Source organism: Sardina pilchardus, chromosome 24, assembly GCF_963854185.1.
Source record: "Sardina pilchardus chromosome 24, fSarPil1.1, whole genome shotgun sequence".
NCBI lineage: Eukaryota > Metazoa > Chordata > Actinopteri > Clupeiformes > Clupeidae > Sardina > Sardina pilchardus.
This window is the reverse complement of record NC_085017.1, coordinates 11,014,123-11,027,124: the sequence shown is the minus strand read 5'-3', so window position 1 is coordinate 11,027,124 and position 13,002 is coordinate 11,014,123. Positions and strand designations below refer to the sequence as shown.

The 13,002-nt window shown below is 40.3% G+C and overlaps 1 protein-coding gene across 1 annotated transcript; it reads left to right on the top strand.

Moving 5' to 3' along the window:
• Positions 1 to 2,142: 2,142 nt before the first annotated feature.
• LOC134073147 (sterile alpha motif domain-containing protein 3-like) lies at positions 2,143 to 3,986 on the top strand. Its single transcript, XM_062530132.1, has 5 exons — positions 2,143 to 2,362; positions 2,469 to 2,643; positions 2,947 to 3,026; positions 3,108 to 3,244; positions 3,878 to 3,986. The coding sequence occupies exons 1-5, from the start codon at positions 2,213 to 2,215 to the stop codon at positions 3,984 to 3,986; spliced, it is 651 nt and encodes a 216-aa protein (XP_062386116.1). The 5' UTR covers positions 2,143 to 2,212.
• The last annotated feature ends 9,016 nt before the right edge of the window (positions 3,987 to 13,002 follow it).

Here is a 13,002-nt window from a genome sequence, read left to right as displayed (position 1 = left end):
TGTCCATTCCAAAGATGCACTTCATTCTGCATTATCCGACCCTGATTAGTTTCTATGGACCTCTTGTCCATCTCTCATGCATGCGCTTCGAAGCAAAACACCAATACTTCAAAAGACTTGCATCTGTGGTCAGTAACTTCAAAAACATCAGTAAGACACTGGCAACCAGACATCAAATGAGGCAGTGCTGGGAGCAGGCTAATACTAAAAGTTTGGGGACTGAAGTTAGCCACACTGGGAGCTGTAGTGAACTTAGAGGAGGGTTTCTACCAGATGTGGCTGCTGTAGCGCTACAAAAGAAAACAGACAGGCGCTTGGAAGACCTAGTTATACAAACAACTAAGTCTCTGGTCTACAATGATGCTTCTTATCAGATTGGAGAGTTGAAAATAATTGAAGTCATTCAGAGTGAGGATATTCCCATTTTCATGCAGATCAAGGCCATTTATTGCATAAATGGGCAATGGTTTATAGTTGGCACAAAGATGGTCCCTTCTTCATTTGAATGCCATTTCCATGCCTTCAAATTGGAGGAGAGAGAATGGGTTGCCTTAAAAGTAGGAGAAGAAGTTGACCATCATGGACTTGACATCCATTCAAACATTGAGGGAGATCGCTTTGTTGCCTTGAGATACTGGGTGACACACAAAGAGAGACTTGCTCCATTCGAATAGGTGAAAATATAGACTTCTCTACAATGTTATAAACTAAAATTTCAAAACGAACTAATGCTTGATGTTATGCTCTTAACTGTTGACTATCACCCACAGCCCATTATTACTGTTTACAGTGTAATAGGAACATCAGCAATGTTTTCATTATATTAGTCTTGATCAGTGTTTTCCTTACACTTTTGTCTATTTTTCCACAGAAAATGACATTGATGGAGAGACATTGCTGTTACTGACCGATCGAATGGTCGAAAATCTAATTCCAAATATTAAAAATCAGGTTATTTTTTATAAAAACTTTGAATGTTTAAAGAAGAGGGATGAACCCGAGGCCAATACTTCATCAATTGGGTAAATGCAATGTCCTTGGTTGAATCATTACTTATATTGCTTATTTTTAGAGAAACTGCCAAGGCTACCTTTCAGGCTGTGAGCTAGAGGGCCTTACCATGTACCCTGCACCTACTTCCAATGCAATTTCAATGCAGAAATGTGCCAACTAGCTACATCAACCTTATGACACTTTCTATTTTCTAGAACCCCCGAGCTTCAAACTGAATCCCACCCATCTAAAAAAGAGTGGCCAGTCACTTATCGGCTTCCCAGGTTTCCCACCACTCTGCAACAGAAGCTCGATGAAAAGAGTGAAGTTTTCATTACCACAGCGTTAAGAAATAAATGGAGATCCCAAATTGTTCAGGTGCTTTTCGATAACATTTGTAGCTACACATGGTAAGTACATTTAAATCAATCGAAATTACCTTCATGTTATTTAACTGAAATTCTGACTTTGCAACTTATTTTCTAATGTTTGTGTTTACAATGTCAGTTTTTTTTAGGCACAAATACAATAATATAGATACAGTATACTTACTGAAACTTAATTATGTCTTTGCAGGCATCCCTCAAGCAAACAATACAATGACGCCTGCTCTGCACTGGTTTCAAAATATTACTTTCTGCGAGATCGGACCGGCAAAGGCTATGTAAGATAATCATTATTTACACTGTTCAGTTGTGACGTTATATTGTGTTTACATGGATAAACTTCATTTGGCCTTGAATCACACAGGAATCATGGCACCAAATGCTGAGAAATAAGTTTAAAAAAGAACGACGACCCTTAGTAAACATTCCAGAGATGCAAACAAAGAAGAAACACTTAGAACAGACAACTACTGCCATAATGGTAAGCCACTTACATAGAATATCTAGCCTAATTTTGACTATGCCCACAATCTCTGGAATCTGGTGCATGTGTTCTTTATTTTCCAATATGTTGTAGATCATTTAAGCAATATGGCAAGAGTGACAGTTAGGATTTTATTGATATAGGCTACTAACGGACGTGGTTCGGCTGCAGGTGTAAAGCTGAAGGCAAATCAAGTAGAAAGACTTGTGGACAGGAAGCTTAAAGCAGGCCCATGCTGTTTTTTGGTTTTGATTACTTCCTTGTCAACTGACAGACTGGAGAGAGTAGGAGTGGAGAGACTAGGAGTCTTGGAGAAGATGCAGCCAGCCTGGGAAGCCACCGACAAAAGATGCAGACAGAGTGCCGAAAGAAACATCCAAATGTATCTTTTCTACAAGATAAAATGGCCCGAACAAGGATAGAGAGAAGAGCATACTTGGAAAAGCATTCCACAATGGAAGCCCTTGAGGAGTATCCTGCACTAAGACTTCCAGTAGTAGTGAGTACAGTATGACTTCTTGCTTTATTTTGTGCCCTGCTGTAAAAATGCATCGTATTAAGATTTGTTATTTTGTGTATGTGTGGTTTTTTTGTGTTATTAACAGCTTCTTGCAGAATCACAAAATCAGCTTGATGTTGATGTAGATCGAAGCATCATGTCAGGAATGGGACAAATAGCAAGAAAAATTATTGAACAATGCCAGCAACGAGCCACAGGCCAGGATCTCTTTAAAATGTATAACGATGCCAAGACTGGATGCGCAGAGGAGTCACACAGAGGTACCAGTACTACATTTCTAATAGATCCTTTTATTGTTTGCAACATTTCAGCGCTATCAGAACCTTTACAAAACTGACCTTTTTCAGCAGTGTCTTTTAATCAATCAATTTTATCAATAGGTAATCCTACAAATTAAAGTCTTTACTCAGTACTACAGTATGTGATATCTAACTACAATAGCGATCCTGTGTGCCTTTCAATGTTCAAATTCTGTAGAGGTTACTTGCATTTTATGATAAACAGGCTAGTAGTGTTTCTGATGATCTCTGAATGATCTTTATCATTTATCTGTCTTACAACAGGTCTTCAGGTGGTCCTTGCCACATTACTTCTGCCACATTTATTCAGGGAGGACCCCGATGCCCTTTACTGTATCAACAAGGTGTGATTTATTGTGAATTGGTCAAAATGTTGTCAAGGTACATATCAGCAATTTCCTATAACAAAGTTTTGGTCTGTCCAGACTCCAGAGGTTCCAACGCCTGTCCTGGTCATCACCGGAAACCCGTTCCTGGAGGCTACTTTTGGTGTACATCTGGACTACACAAATATCCTCACCCATGAAGTTGATGACATCACCCTCGCACTAGCAACCTTGATGTCAATTTGTTTTGTGTTCAATACGGAATATCACAAAAAAGTAAAAAACACTCTTAGTTTTATTGAAAAGTACCTTATGTCCAATACACCAGAAGGAAAAATTGCGCCCACTGTGATCAAAATGGCGAACTATTTGTTTTCTTAAGCAAAATGCAGTATCTAATCCAAGTCTCTCTCTTTATCACTCTTTCCATTTCTCTCTCTCCCTCCCTTTCTCTCTTTATCACTCTTTCCATCTCTCTCTCTTTCTTTATCACTCTTTCCATCTCTCTCTCTATTGAACATACAATTTATTTGTAAGGCATTTATTTATGACAGTTACACGTACAGTACATCTCTTCTTTGTGTATAATAAGCCTAAATTGAGTATAACACACTTGTTAAACATAAAATTCTGTGTATATTTATTATATGTAGGCTACATCAGTACTTATTTATATTGGTACAGGATCCAAAGAATACTTTTTAAATTATTGAATAAAATCTGTGGAAAACATTCCTTTGTTGTCAGTATTGTCAATAGTAATAATAATAATAATAATAATAATAAACATAAACATGCATGATAACAACATGCATGATAAAAGGCCTAGTAGTAATAATAAGGCCTAATAATTGAAGGGTTCCTTGAAGAACCTTTCATGAAGGATCCCTGAGGAACCCCTGTGAGCTGAAAAGGTTCCTCCACAGTGGCAATGGTGAGGAACCCCAAAAGGTTCCTCGAGGCTCCTCTAATTCTTAGAGTGTAGAGTCCTTGACCATAAAGGTAAGTTCATTGTCCTTACGTTTAGCTATGTTGGAAGGGTAATTTGTGGTTTTGTCGTGTGAAAGTAGGCATATAAGACTGAAACACGTTAGCTTCGATGTTCGTTTGCAAAATAAAACACATCTAAAGCTAGATGAAGTTCATCGCGGGATGCGAGGTCACCTGCGTGGCAGTCACGCACCCATCCACTAACCTATGTCCCTGCTATTGAAATCAAATACAGCGTTACATCAGTCTAACTGTAAACAGTGGCAGACGGAGTTTTTAGGAAACAGACCAAAGTCTGGATTTGTTTATTTATTGTATGGTCGGACTAATGAGATGTCGGACCAATGGGCCTCTTTTTTTCAGACCAATGGGATGTCGGACTAATGGGATCTCTGGTCAATGGTTCATTTTCGGACTAATGAGATGTCGGACTAATGGCATGTCGGACCAATGATACGGAACCTTACAGAATGTAGGACTAGCATAGGATGATCTGTTCCTTGTCCAATTTTGAGTTGAAGCAATGTTACGGCTTTCTAAAAATGCCCCTTTTCCACTGAACATTTTCGTACCAGTACGGTTTGGCACGCTACGACTTTACCTTTTGCACGGATTGAAGGTGAGATCCGTTACGGTTACCTTCTCGTACCTGTTTAACTTTTTTGTCATAGGCCCTGCAGCCTGCACTGCAGCACACATCGCCTCACCATCCATGCTGCCTCTGAATTGGCCTACCTACACTGTAAAAAAATATAGGGTACTTTGGGGTTAACTGTAACCATTTTCTGAGGCTGTTGAAAACGCACCAAATCACACAATGTGGTCGTTTTGGGTGTCGTGGGTTGTAATAAAGGTTGTCGACGATCAAACTGACTACTTTTTTCATTCGTTTTAAGAGTTTAAAAGAAGAATTTCTAGTTGTCTTGCCAATCGCGCTCCTAGTAGCCTATCCGCTGACGTCGGGTCCCGTAGCAACACAGTAGGCTACAGTTGTATGAGGCTGCTGAGCCTGTCTTGTTGGCGGTGGCCTGTTGGAGGGATTGTAAGAAAAGTTGTAATTGTCAAATCGACTCGTTCTTTTTGATTTCTTCATCTGAAGAGGAGGAGAAGAAGGATTGGCAGCGATTGCGGCCGGGGCAAAAGTATAGTGTGGAGAAACCAGGTCCGCAGAGGTACGGCTCGCCAGCACCTGGGCTACCTTGTTGAGTTTATTATGTGGTGTCAAAACCGCAAGGATGTTTTTCCCCCACAGTATTTTGGCAGCAGCTGCCGCCAAATTCGCCAAATTCTACCCTCCTGCTTGAATCAGACCGTCATCCGCACACAAGGATGTTTTTGACAGTAGGCTAGCCTATGTTGGCAGCAATTGCTAAATTATATCCTCCTGCAGCTTACCCAAGCTAGAAGAAAACCAAAAACTCTCCTCTTAAACTCTTCAAATTAATTTTAAAAGTAGTCAATTTGATTGTTGACGACCTTTATTACACGCTACGACACCCAAAACGACCAAATTGTGTGATTTGATGCACGTTTTAAACGGCCTCAAAAATGGTTACAGTTAACCCCAAAGTACCAAATATAGTTAGTCATAAAATTGAACATCGAGGAAAAAAAACAATGTTGCATTTTTGTGTCCACTAGTTTACAGGGCCCCTAATAATCAGAGATCTGTATGTGGGAGCATGTCTTAATGAGGCTCTCACATAGCCTAGGCAAAAAAGAGAGGATCACTTGTCTGTCACGTGCAAGGGCCCCTTTTTCGAGGGGATTAGAAGACACAATAGGGTTGATTTGGGGTTAACAAATGAGGAATTAAATGGGAGGTTCTCTACCTGAGTCACTATTCCATAGTTCCTAATGTGGCGTTTGGTATCACCAAGTGGGGACAAACTGAGGGGCTCTCTTTATTTCCCTATTCCACTCTAGATAGCCATACTGGCATGAGTTTCTTATTTAAAGGATTCAAATCTGCTTTTGTAGAAGTTGGTTTGTGACTGTCGTTAAGGTTGACAGGCCCTGAGGGTCAAAAGGTCGGTCAGAAGGTCAAAAGGTGTTACAGATGTGTGTCTGCCATTGGAGGAATTGAGAGGAATCTAGCATAGTCATGCGGGGAACTGGCCAAATATGAACTTTTCTTACGAACAGATCTTCCTACTGTGATGTAACTAGTCACAGTGAAAAATGACCAATTACAAATTTTCTTAGGGACAGATCTTTATAATGCACATACATAGCATGGAACAGATATGGTCTAATCTAGACACAAGCCCTTTTCAGACAGGTTTTGTGTACATTTTGCGATAATTGCTTACCGCATTTCTGATGGTAGCGGACATTCAGACATGAAGCATATATGCGCAATGTATACGGCCACCTGTTGTTCACATCTAATGTAGAATTTCTGTCAATTGGGCTTTAGCTCGCTTGGCAGATAATGACGCCTAATAAATGCGGCCGCACTGACAGCTGTGCATGCGAGTGTAGTTTTCACACCGGGAGTAGCCTTGCTGCATTACTGTAGGTTACGAAGGTAACTGGATCTGTGAGACCGAGGGATGACCGTCACCGTCCCTTTTTAGACCGTTGTGACGGTCAGAGTGAGGTCGAAACAGATCTGCAGCGTGTTAGAGAGATGTAGGCTAACTGTTCAGTGTTATTGGCACTTTAAATACACATAATACTTCCCTTGATCACAGGGGCGGAGTGGGACACAAAAATCCACCGGGAATATTCTGACCACACCGGCCCCCTACCGAACCAAAAAAATGCCAGCACCACGCATTCTTACATCTCTACCTTGCCCTCTCCTTGGGCCTGCTCCTGCACCTCCTGCTGCACCTCTCACTGCTTCTCTAACTGTTCCTGCACCTCCTACTGCACCTCTCACTGCATCTCTCACTGGGTGTGCTCTTCTCCCTGGGCCCCTTGTTCTTACTCTTCCTCATCCATATACTACAGTATTTGTCTTTTTCTGTTTCTGTTTCCAAAAACATCACCTCCTCCTTCAAGTGTAAATGTAATAGAGAGAAATAACCCCTGCCACTGAGTCTAAGACAGACTGGAATCAGCTGTGGTTGGCCCCATACCCAACATAAATCATCCTTGTGCCAATTATTCAATTGTTTGTTTATTATCAGCTGAGATATATTGTTTTTAAACTGATACCATTGCAGAAGCAGACGTTAAGGTTTGGAATATTGTTTTAATTGTGGGGTGTTGTGTGTTAACATCTGTAAATAATAGAAAAACGATCCATAATTTTGTTAAGAGGTATAACTTGTCTGTTAAGAAAATGTAAGGATGGTTCACTGCCTACATATTGTGCGAAAACGACATGAAATGTGTGAATGGTATGGCCACAAAAGACGGATGCTGTGCTAGTTGGGAGACTTAGTTTTGAAAATGTGACAACTGTTTGGACGCTATGTTAGCCACTGAAAAAAACTGTAGGCTAAGCCATTGATTCGTTTGAAATGTAAATGAGTTAACTAGCTTGTGATATTTTCCGTCTAGCAATAGTAACGTAGTTGAGCTTTGTGTCAGTGTTTTTCATTCTGTCAAATTTACCTGCACTCGTTGATGGCCGTGGACTTGGCTACGGATAAATCTGTTTTGAGCATTTAGATGCATGCTCCTCCAGCAGTCGCTTCTTCTTAATTCTGCCCTTTTCAGTCCCCTCTTTCTCGTCTTTCCTCTTCTTGCCTTCCATATTAATCACGTAAGCACCTGCTAATCCGTTCACTATCAAAAGGCTACGTTCACTAATACAGGCTAAAGGGCCATGCCATTAAAGGAGGGGCCGCTCATCTATCCCCCTACATTTCTGTAATAGACTTGACCTAGCAAACGTATTTGCGATTCCCAGGAGGCTTTGCTGTTCTATTTTGAATTTATTTGTGACCAAAAGAGTTAAATAACACTTTAATAATATATGAACAATTAAATCAAGACACCCAAAGGCTACATACTAATGCACTGATGAGAGAGAACTGAGATGAATAGGCCTGTAATTAATATGTAAGGTAACCATGACTAAGGTATATATCGCAACTGAATGGTTTATATAGTGGTTGGCTTCCTCGGTTGCCTGAATGAACTTTGGGTGACTTCTTAGGGGACTAAAGTTCGTCTAACAAACTCTTATGATAGTAAAAAAAAATGTAGGGCTACTAGCGGCCGCTCAGGCCTGTCATGGGCCAAATCAAATGCAACATAGGCCGGCCGGCCTGGCGGGAAATGTCCCGAATCTCCCGATTACCACTCCGCCCCTGCTTGATCATCACTGACAACTGCAGATTTTTTACGCGATTGCTGTTCACATAGCAGCTGTGGCGGCAACATTGCGGAAACATGACTAGGTCGGCAGCAAAAGTTCCGCTAGTAGATATGCGGACATATGCATTCAGACAGCACAACGGAAAAAAAAACGACTGTAAAATGTCCGTGAACATTGTGTAAATACACGTCTGTCTGAAAGGGGCTACAGTGAAAATGGGCAAATATGAGTTTTCTCAAGGACAGATGTTCATGGCATATAACAGATCTTTGAACATTTATGACAATTTAGGGTCTGTTAAATACGTAAGGGATAATCAACGACGCGCCGTGTGTTTAATAGTAAAATAATGCACGTTCGAAGTGGTAATAAGGTCCCGACGCCACAGGCGGAGGGGCCTTTACACTTCGATAAGTGCATTATTTTCCTATAAACGCACGGCACGGAGTTGATTATCCTGCTTATACCACTGCTACTATCAATTTCGTTTATATTGCCTCTGTCTTAGATACAACGTTGCTGTTTTTACCGTTCCATTCATATTGGCGAATTAATATTCAAGTGTAATAAGCCCAAACGAAGGGAACTACTCCATAGCCGTGCGTTATATCGAAAAATAATGCACGTTCCAAATAGCGCATCACAATAAGAAATTTGACCAAGCAGTGGTATAAATCTATTTAAGAACATATTTCTGTATCCTCGCTTGTATGACGTACTCGGACCTTCCAAAGGCCCCTAAACCTAGTCTGGCTATCAACATACTAAACTCAATCTTTTAAGATTGAACATTAGTCTGGGGGAGTCTGTGCTTTATTTTTACTGCACAAGAGGCGTGATCAATAGTTCAAATGACTCTGTACACTTGGATAGTTCTTCAATCAATCAGACCAACGAACCGGGTGTGCCTGGTGGATAAGCTAGTTTGTGGTTGGACCCAGCAAATGTGGACAGGAAGTGGGAGAGATACTGTAGATGTGCAGGTTTCCAGCCTGAGCAGCAGCGAAATCCAAATCATCGGCAGATTAGGCTGGCCTAAATCTTGCAGAAAATGCATCTGCTAAAGTCTAGTTGGTTTTGTATTGGACTTTCCTTCCTAAATACACAGCTCTTTACTCGCTACTCCTGTATGTGTCAGTGCATTATGCCTTATTGTTAAACAGTGTCTTAAAGTCCTCAAACATACATCTCACGCGTGGCCACTTCTGTTGGCTGATGACTCTGTAGCAAAGAGTTCAATATTCTAATTGATAGGCAAGAAAACATGAAAAAGACTCTTGACGGTTTTGACTTTATTGAGTATTATACAAAGTAAAATATTGTACGGCTCTCAATCTGCAAAGTCTGAAAATCCAAAGAGAAGGAAAGAGAGCCTAGCTGAAGGAGGCCGTTCTCTTTTTGTAGGCTACTTGTCCAGCGGACTTTATGCTCTAGTAGTCCAAGCCTATTGCATCCTATTTTCATGTTCATCTGCCTGCTAATGTCTCTCTGTAGCCTGGGTTTTCCCATACTGCCTTGCGCGGTGATTTCAATCTCGCTGCTAAGCCAGTCTGGAAACTAACGCCCAAATGTTCGCCTGATGTTGGCGAACCAATCACAGAACATCCGAGAAGTTTCCGTTGCCTTCTTGCGTCTACATTCGACGCCAAAGGATTTACGGCAGCCATTAGCGTTGCATACGAACGAGTTGGGTGAGCTATGCGCATTTGATAGACATCCGTGGCGCCCAATGAACGGATCTGGGCATTTTTTCAAATACGAGAAAATGAACGTCTGGTTGCCAGACCACGTCTCATTTGAGAAGTGGTAGGCGTTAGCCAGGCTAGTCTCTCTGACCTCTGACTTACATAGTCTTTGGATTATTAAAACCTTTACAATAGAAGTGATTCCTATTAAGTTTATGTGTATTAGAAGTGAATACTAATTTACATTTATTACATAGAGGTGATTAACATTACATTTTCATATATTATGTGTATGCTTTTCTATACATTCAGTACTATGCATGAACTTTGACTGTCATTTGCTCTCTTCGTGTCAAGACTTTCTAATAAGGTTATGCAACCCCCTTTTGTCATGAGTTAAGGGTATGCTGTCTGAGGCAGTATTAGGAATATCCTGACAGATCCTGACAGAACATGCTACAACAAGAAAATGCTGAAGGATGTATTGTATTGACCAATTATCTCACTTTCTTGGCGTAGCCACATGACTTGTGTATGGCACATGCATCGCATGCTATACAGTGTGTCCAAGAAATGTTCATGCATTGTTGTATTTTTGCATATTAGGAGTTTTGAAAAAGACCATTTGGAATAGCTAGTTGTTATGACCGTAACTTCTTAATAAGGCACAGGAGGTGTTAGAAGTGTCTATTTATTTCACACTCAAGTATAACCGAACTTCATCAGTGAGTCACTTTGCATACTACACTTAACATATCATTGCGCATGTCACATTCACTTCAAGTGAGCGGCGTGGCACTATATACTACATCATTGTAGCCTAAATGTGATTAGTATTACCACAATGTAACTAACATGTATAAAATGGGGCCTTGCCCTAGAGCAGTGATATTCAACTGAAGGTCCGTAACCCCCCTAGGGGTTGGGTGGAGGTACTGCAGGAGGTCCGCCAAATTATTTCATCTGAAGCGGGGTTTTTTTTGCTTTTCAGAAAATGTACAAACGGCCAATAGACTACATATACAGAATGTAGAAAACATGCTTTCTATATGAGTCTTCATGCAATCATGGGATCACCTTGGGAACATGCACCATTTAGTTATCTTGCGTCAAAACCAAAACAAGTGACGTCCATCTGCCCCAAAATCTGTTCAGCCAGGTTCAGATGACCTCTCACTAGGTAGGCTATGAGATATTGCTCAAGCTGTGATCGTTAACTGTAAAGCTGATGATACACAGCGCAATTGTTTGGCAACACAGGGCAAATTTGTTAACACCGCTAGATACAGTAGCTAAATCCCATTCAATCTCAATGGGGGAATGGTTGCTAACAGTTTAGCCTACTGGAAAAAAAGTGATGTCTTGTTAACAATTTAACTTTTTTAGCTGTTTTCTTTTTAAAGCATTTGATGAAGTAAAATGTCCATTTTGGGTTTCAACATAAAGTAAACACTTAGTGGAATAAAAAGATGTAAGACGCTTCTCCTTCCCTCACTATCATGACGCTGCTATCTAAATCACCCCTGACTGAACTTAGTTCCAGATATAATCAGGCCTAGTTTTTTACTTTTTGGGTCAGTGTCTCTCTCAGTCAATGGGTCCTTTGGCTAAAAAAGGATGAAGACCCCTGCCCGAGATAACTTATAGTGTTATATATGTTGCTGACCTGCTCCCGTGAATAATATTGTGAATAAACCTGCCGTGATTCCTCACAACGGGATGCCTGGATATTTTTGACCACACCTTAATGCACATTTCATTCAAGCATAACACAATCTTTAAGCTTAACTAAAACACTTTAAGTTTTAAAGCAAATATTATTTTAAAAAACAAAAACCAAACACTCCAAGGCACTCTCAATTGAACAATTAATCTCAATTAATTTCAGTTTTTATTAAGCCTTTATTAATATGTCTTGGTCAAGTTGACCTTCTAAAAACACACTTTAAGTGTAATTAAAAACAGGAAAAAACACACTTTAAGTCTAACAGGGGAGCTACACCAGGCGCATAACTGTTCCGTTCGCGATGCGTTAAATCCATTTTAGAAGAGTGGTCTTTATTTTATTTTTTTAATGTATGCGCCACTGTTGTGTCTGGTGTAGCTACTTCCATTGGTTATAGCGATTATTATGCTGCAGAATACGCTTCGCGAATTAAACGTTACGCATCTGGCGTAGCTCCCCTGTGAGTAAAAATACTCTTTAAATCTAAGTAAAAGCACACTTTAAGTCTAAGTTCCAGTAAAAATACAGTCACAGTTATCTATTATTGCAGCAGTACAATACAGGGTTATCTGTTATTGCAGCAGTTGCAAATGTTCACAGTTCAATTTCTCTGTCTCCTTCTACAACAACAATGATTATGATTTGAAATGAATTGCAAGTTTGATTATCTTGAACAAAAAAGTGAACGAATAAACAGCATGACAAAACTACTCAAAACAATTTTGGCATATGACTGTTCAAAATGATAGGCTATAGCCTACATTCTTAAGTTAAAAGGGTGCACTCCAAATTACTGTTTAGGTGTAGCCTAGGTGGTCATAAATAAAACTGGCATCAACGCATCAGCCTATTGTCATTAGCTTTCTGACTGCTGCTCATAAAAAGAAACTTCAATTCCATATACAACACTGCAACCAAAGTATCATTTGACGCTCAGATTTCGCTTGTGTAACAAAAACAATTCTCCATTACACCATTATAATATTCGGGATGGAGAGTCGCGGGCCAAAAGTAAATGTTCATGTTGTTGACCATTAAAATGAAATGTATTGCATGTATTTGTATGTATGTATTTGTGCAGGCTGGTTGCTGGTTATTAGCACACGCAAGCATTACAGCTTGATAATGTTAAAGCTCACACGCTGTTTAAAGCCATAGGCTATAGTCTACTCAACGGTAAACTAGGTAGATAAGTGAGCGTACCATAACATTCATTCTTGCAGGCGGCACGCCCCTGAGCTTCTTCTCAGCCATCCTCACTCTTGTCATCAACATCACGAATGGATATGCGCTGACAGAATCTCAATAGCGCCCCCC

Coding starts and splice junctions, on each gene's coding strand:
- LOC134073147 (XM_062530132.1), top strand. CDS start 2,213: ATGCAGACAGAGTGCCGAAAGAAACATCCAAATGTATCTTTTCTACAA. Junction 2,644..2,946: donor CGCAGAGGAGTCACACAGAG/GTACCAGTACTA, acceptor GTCTTACAACAG/GTCTTCAGGTGGTCCTTGCC. Junction 3,245..3,877: donor CTCGCACTAGCAACCTTGAT/GTCAATTTGTTT, acceptor GGTTCCTTGAAG/AACCTTTCATGAAGGATCCC.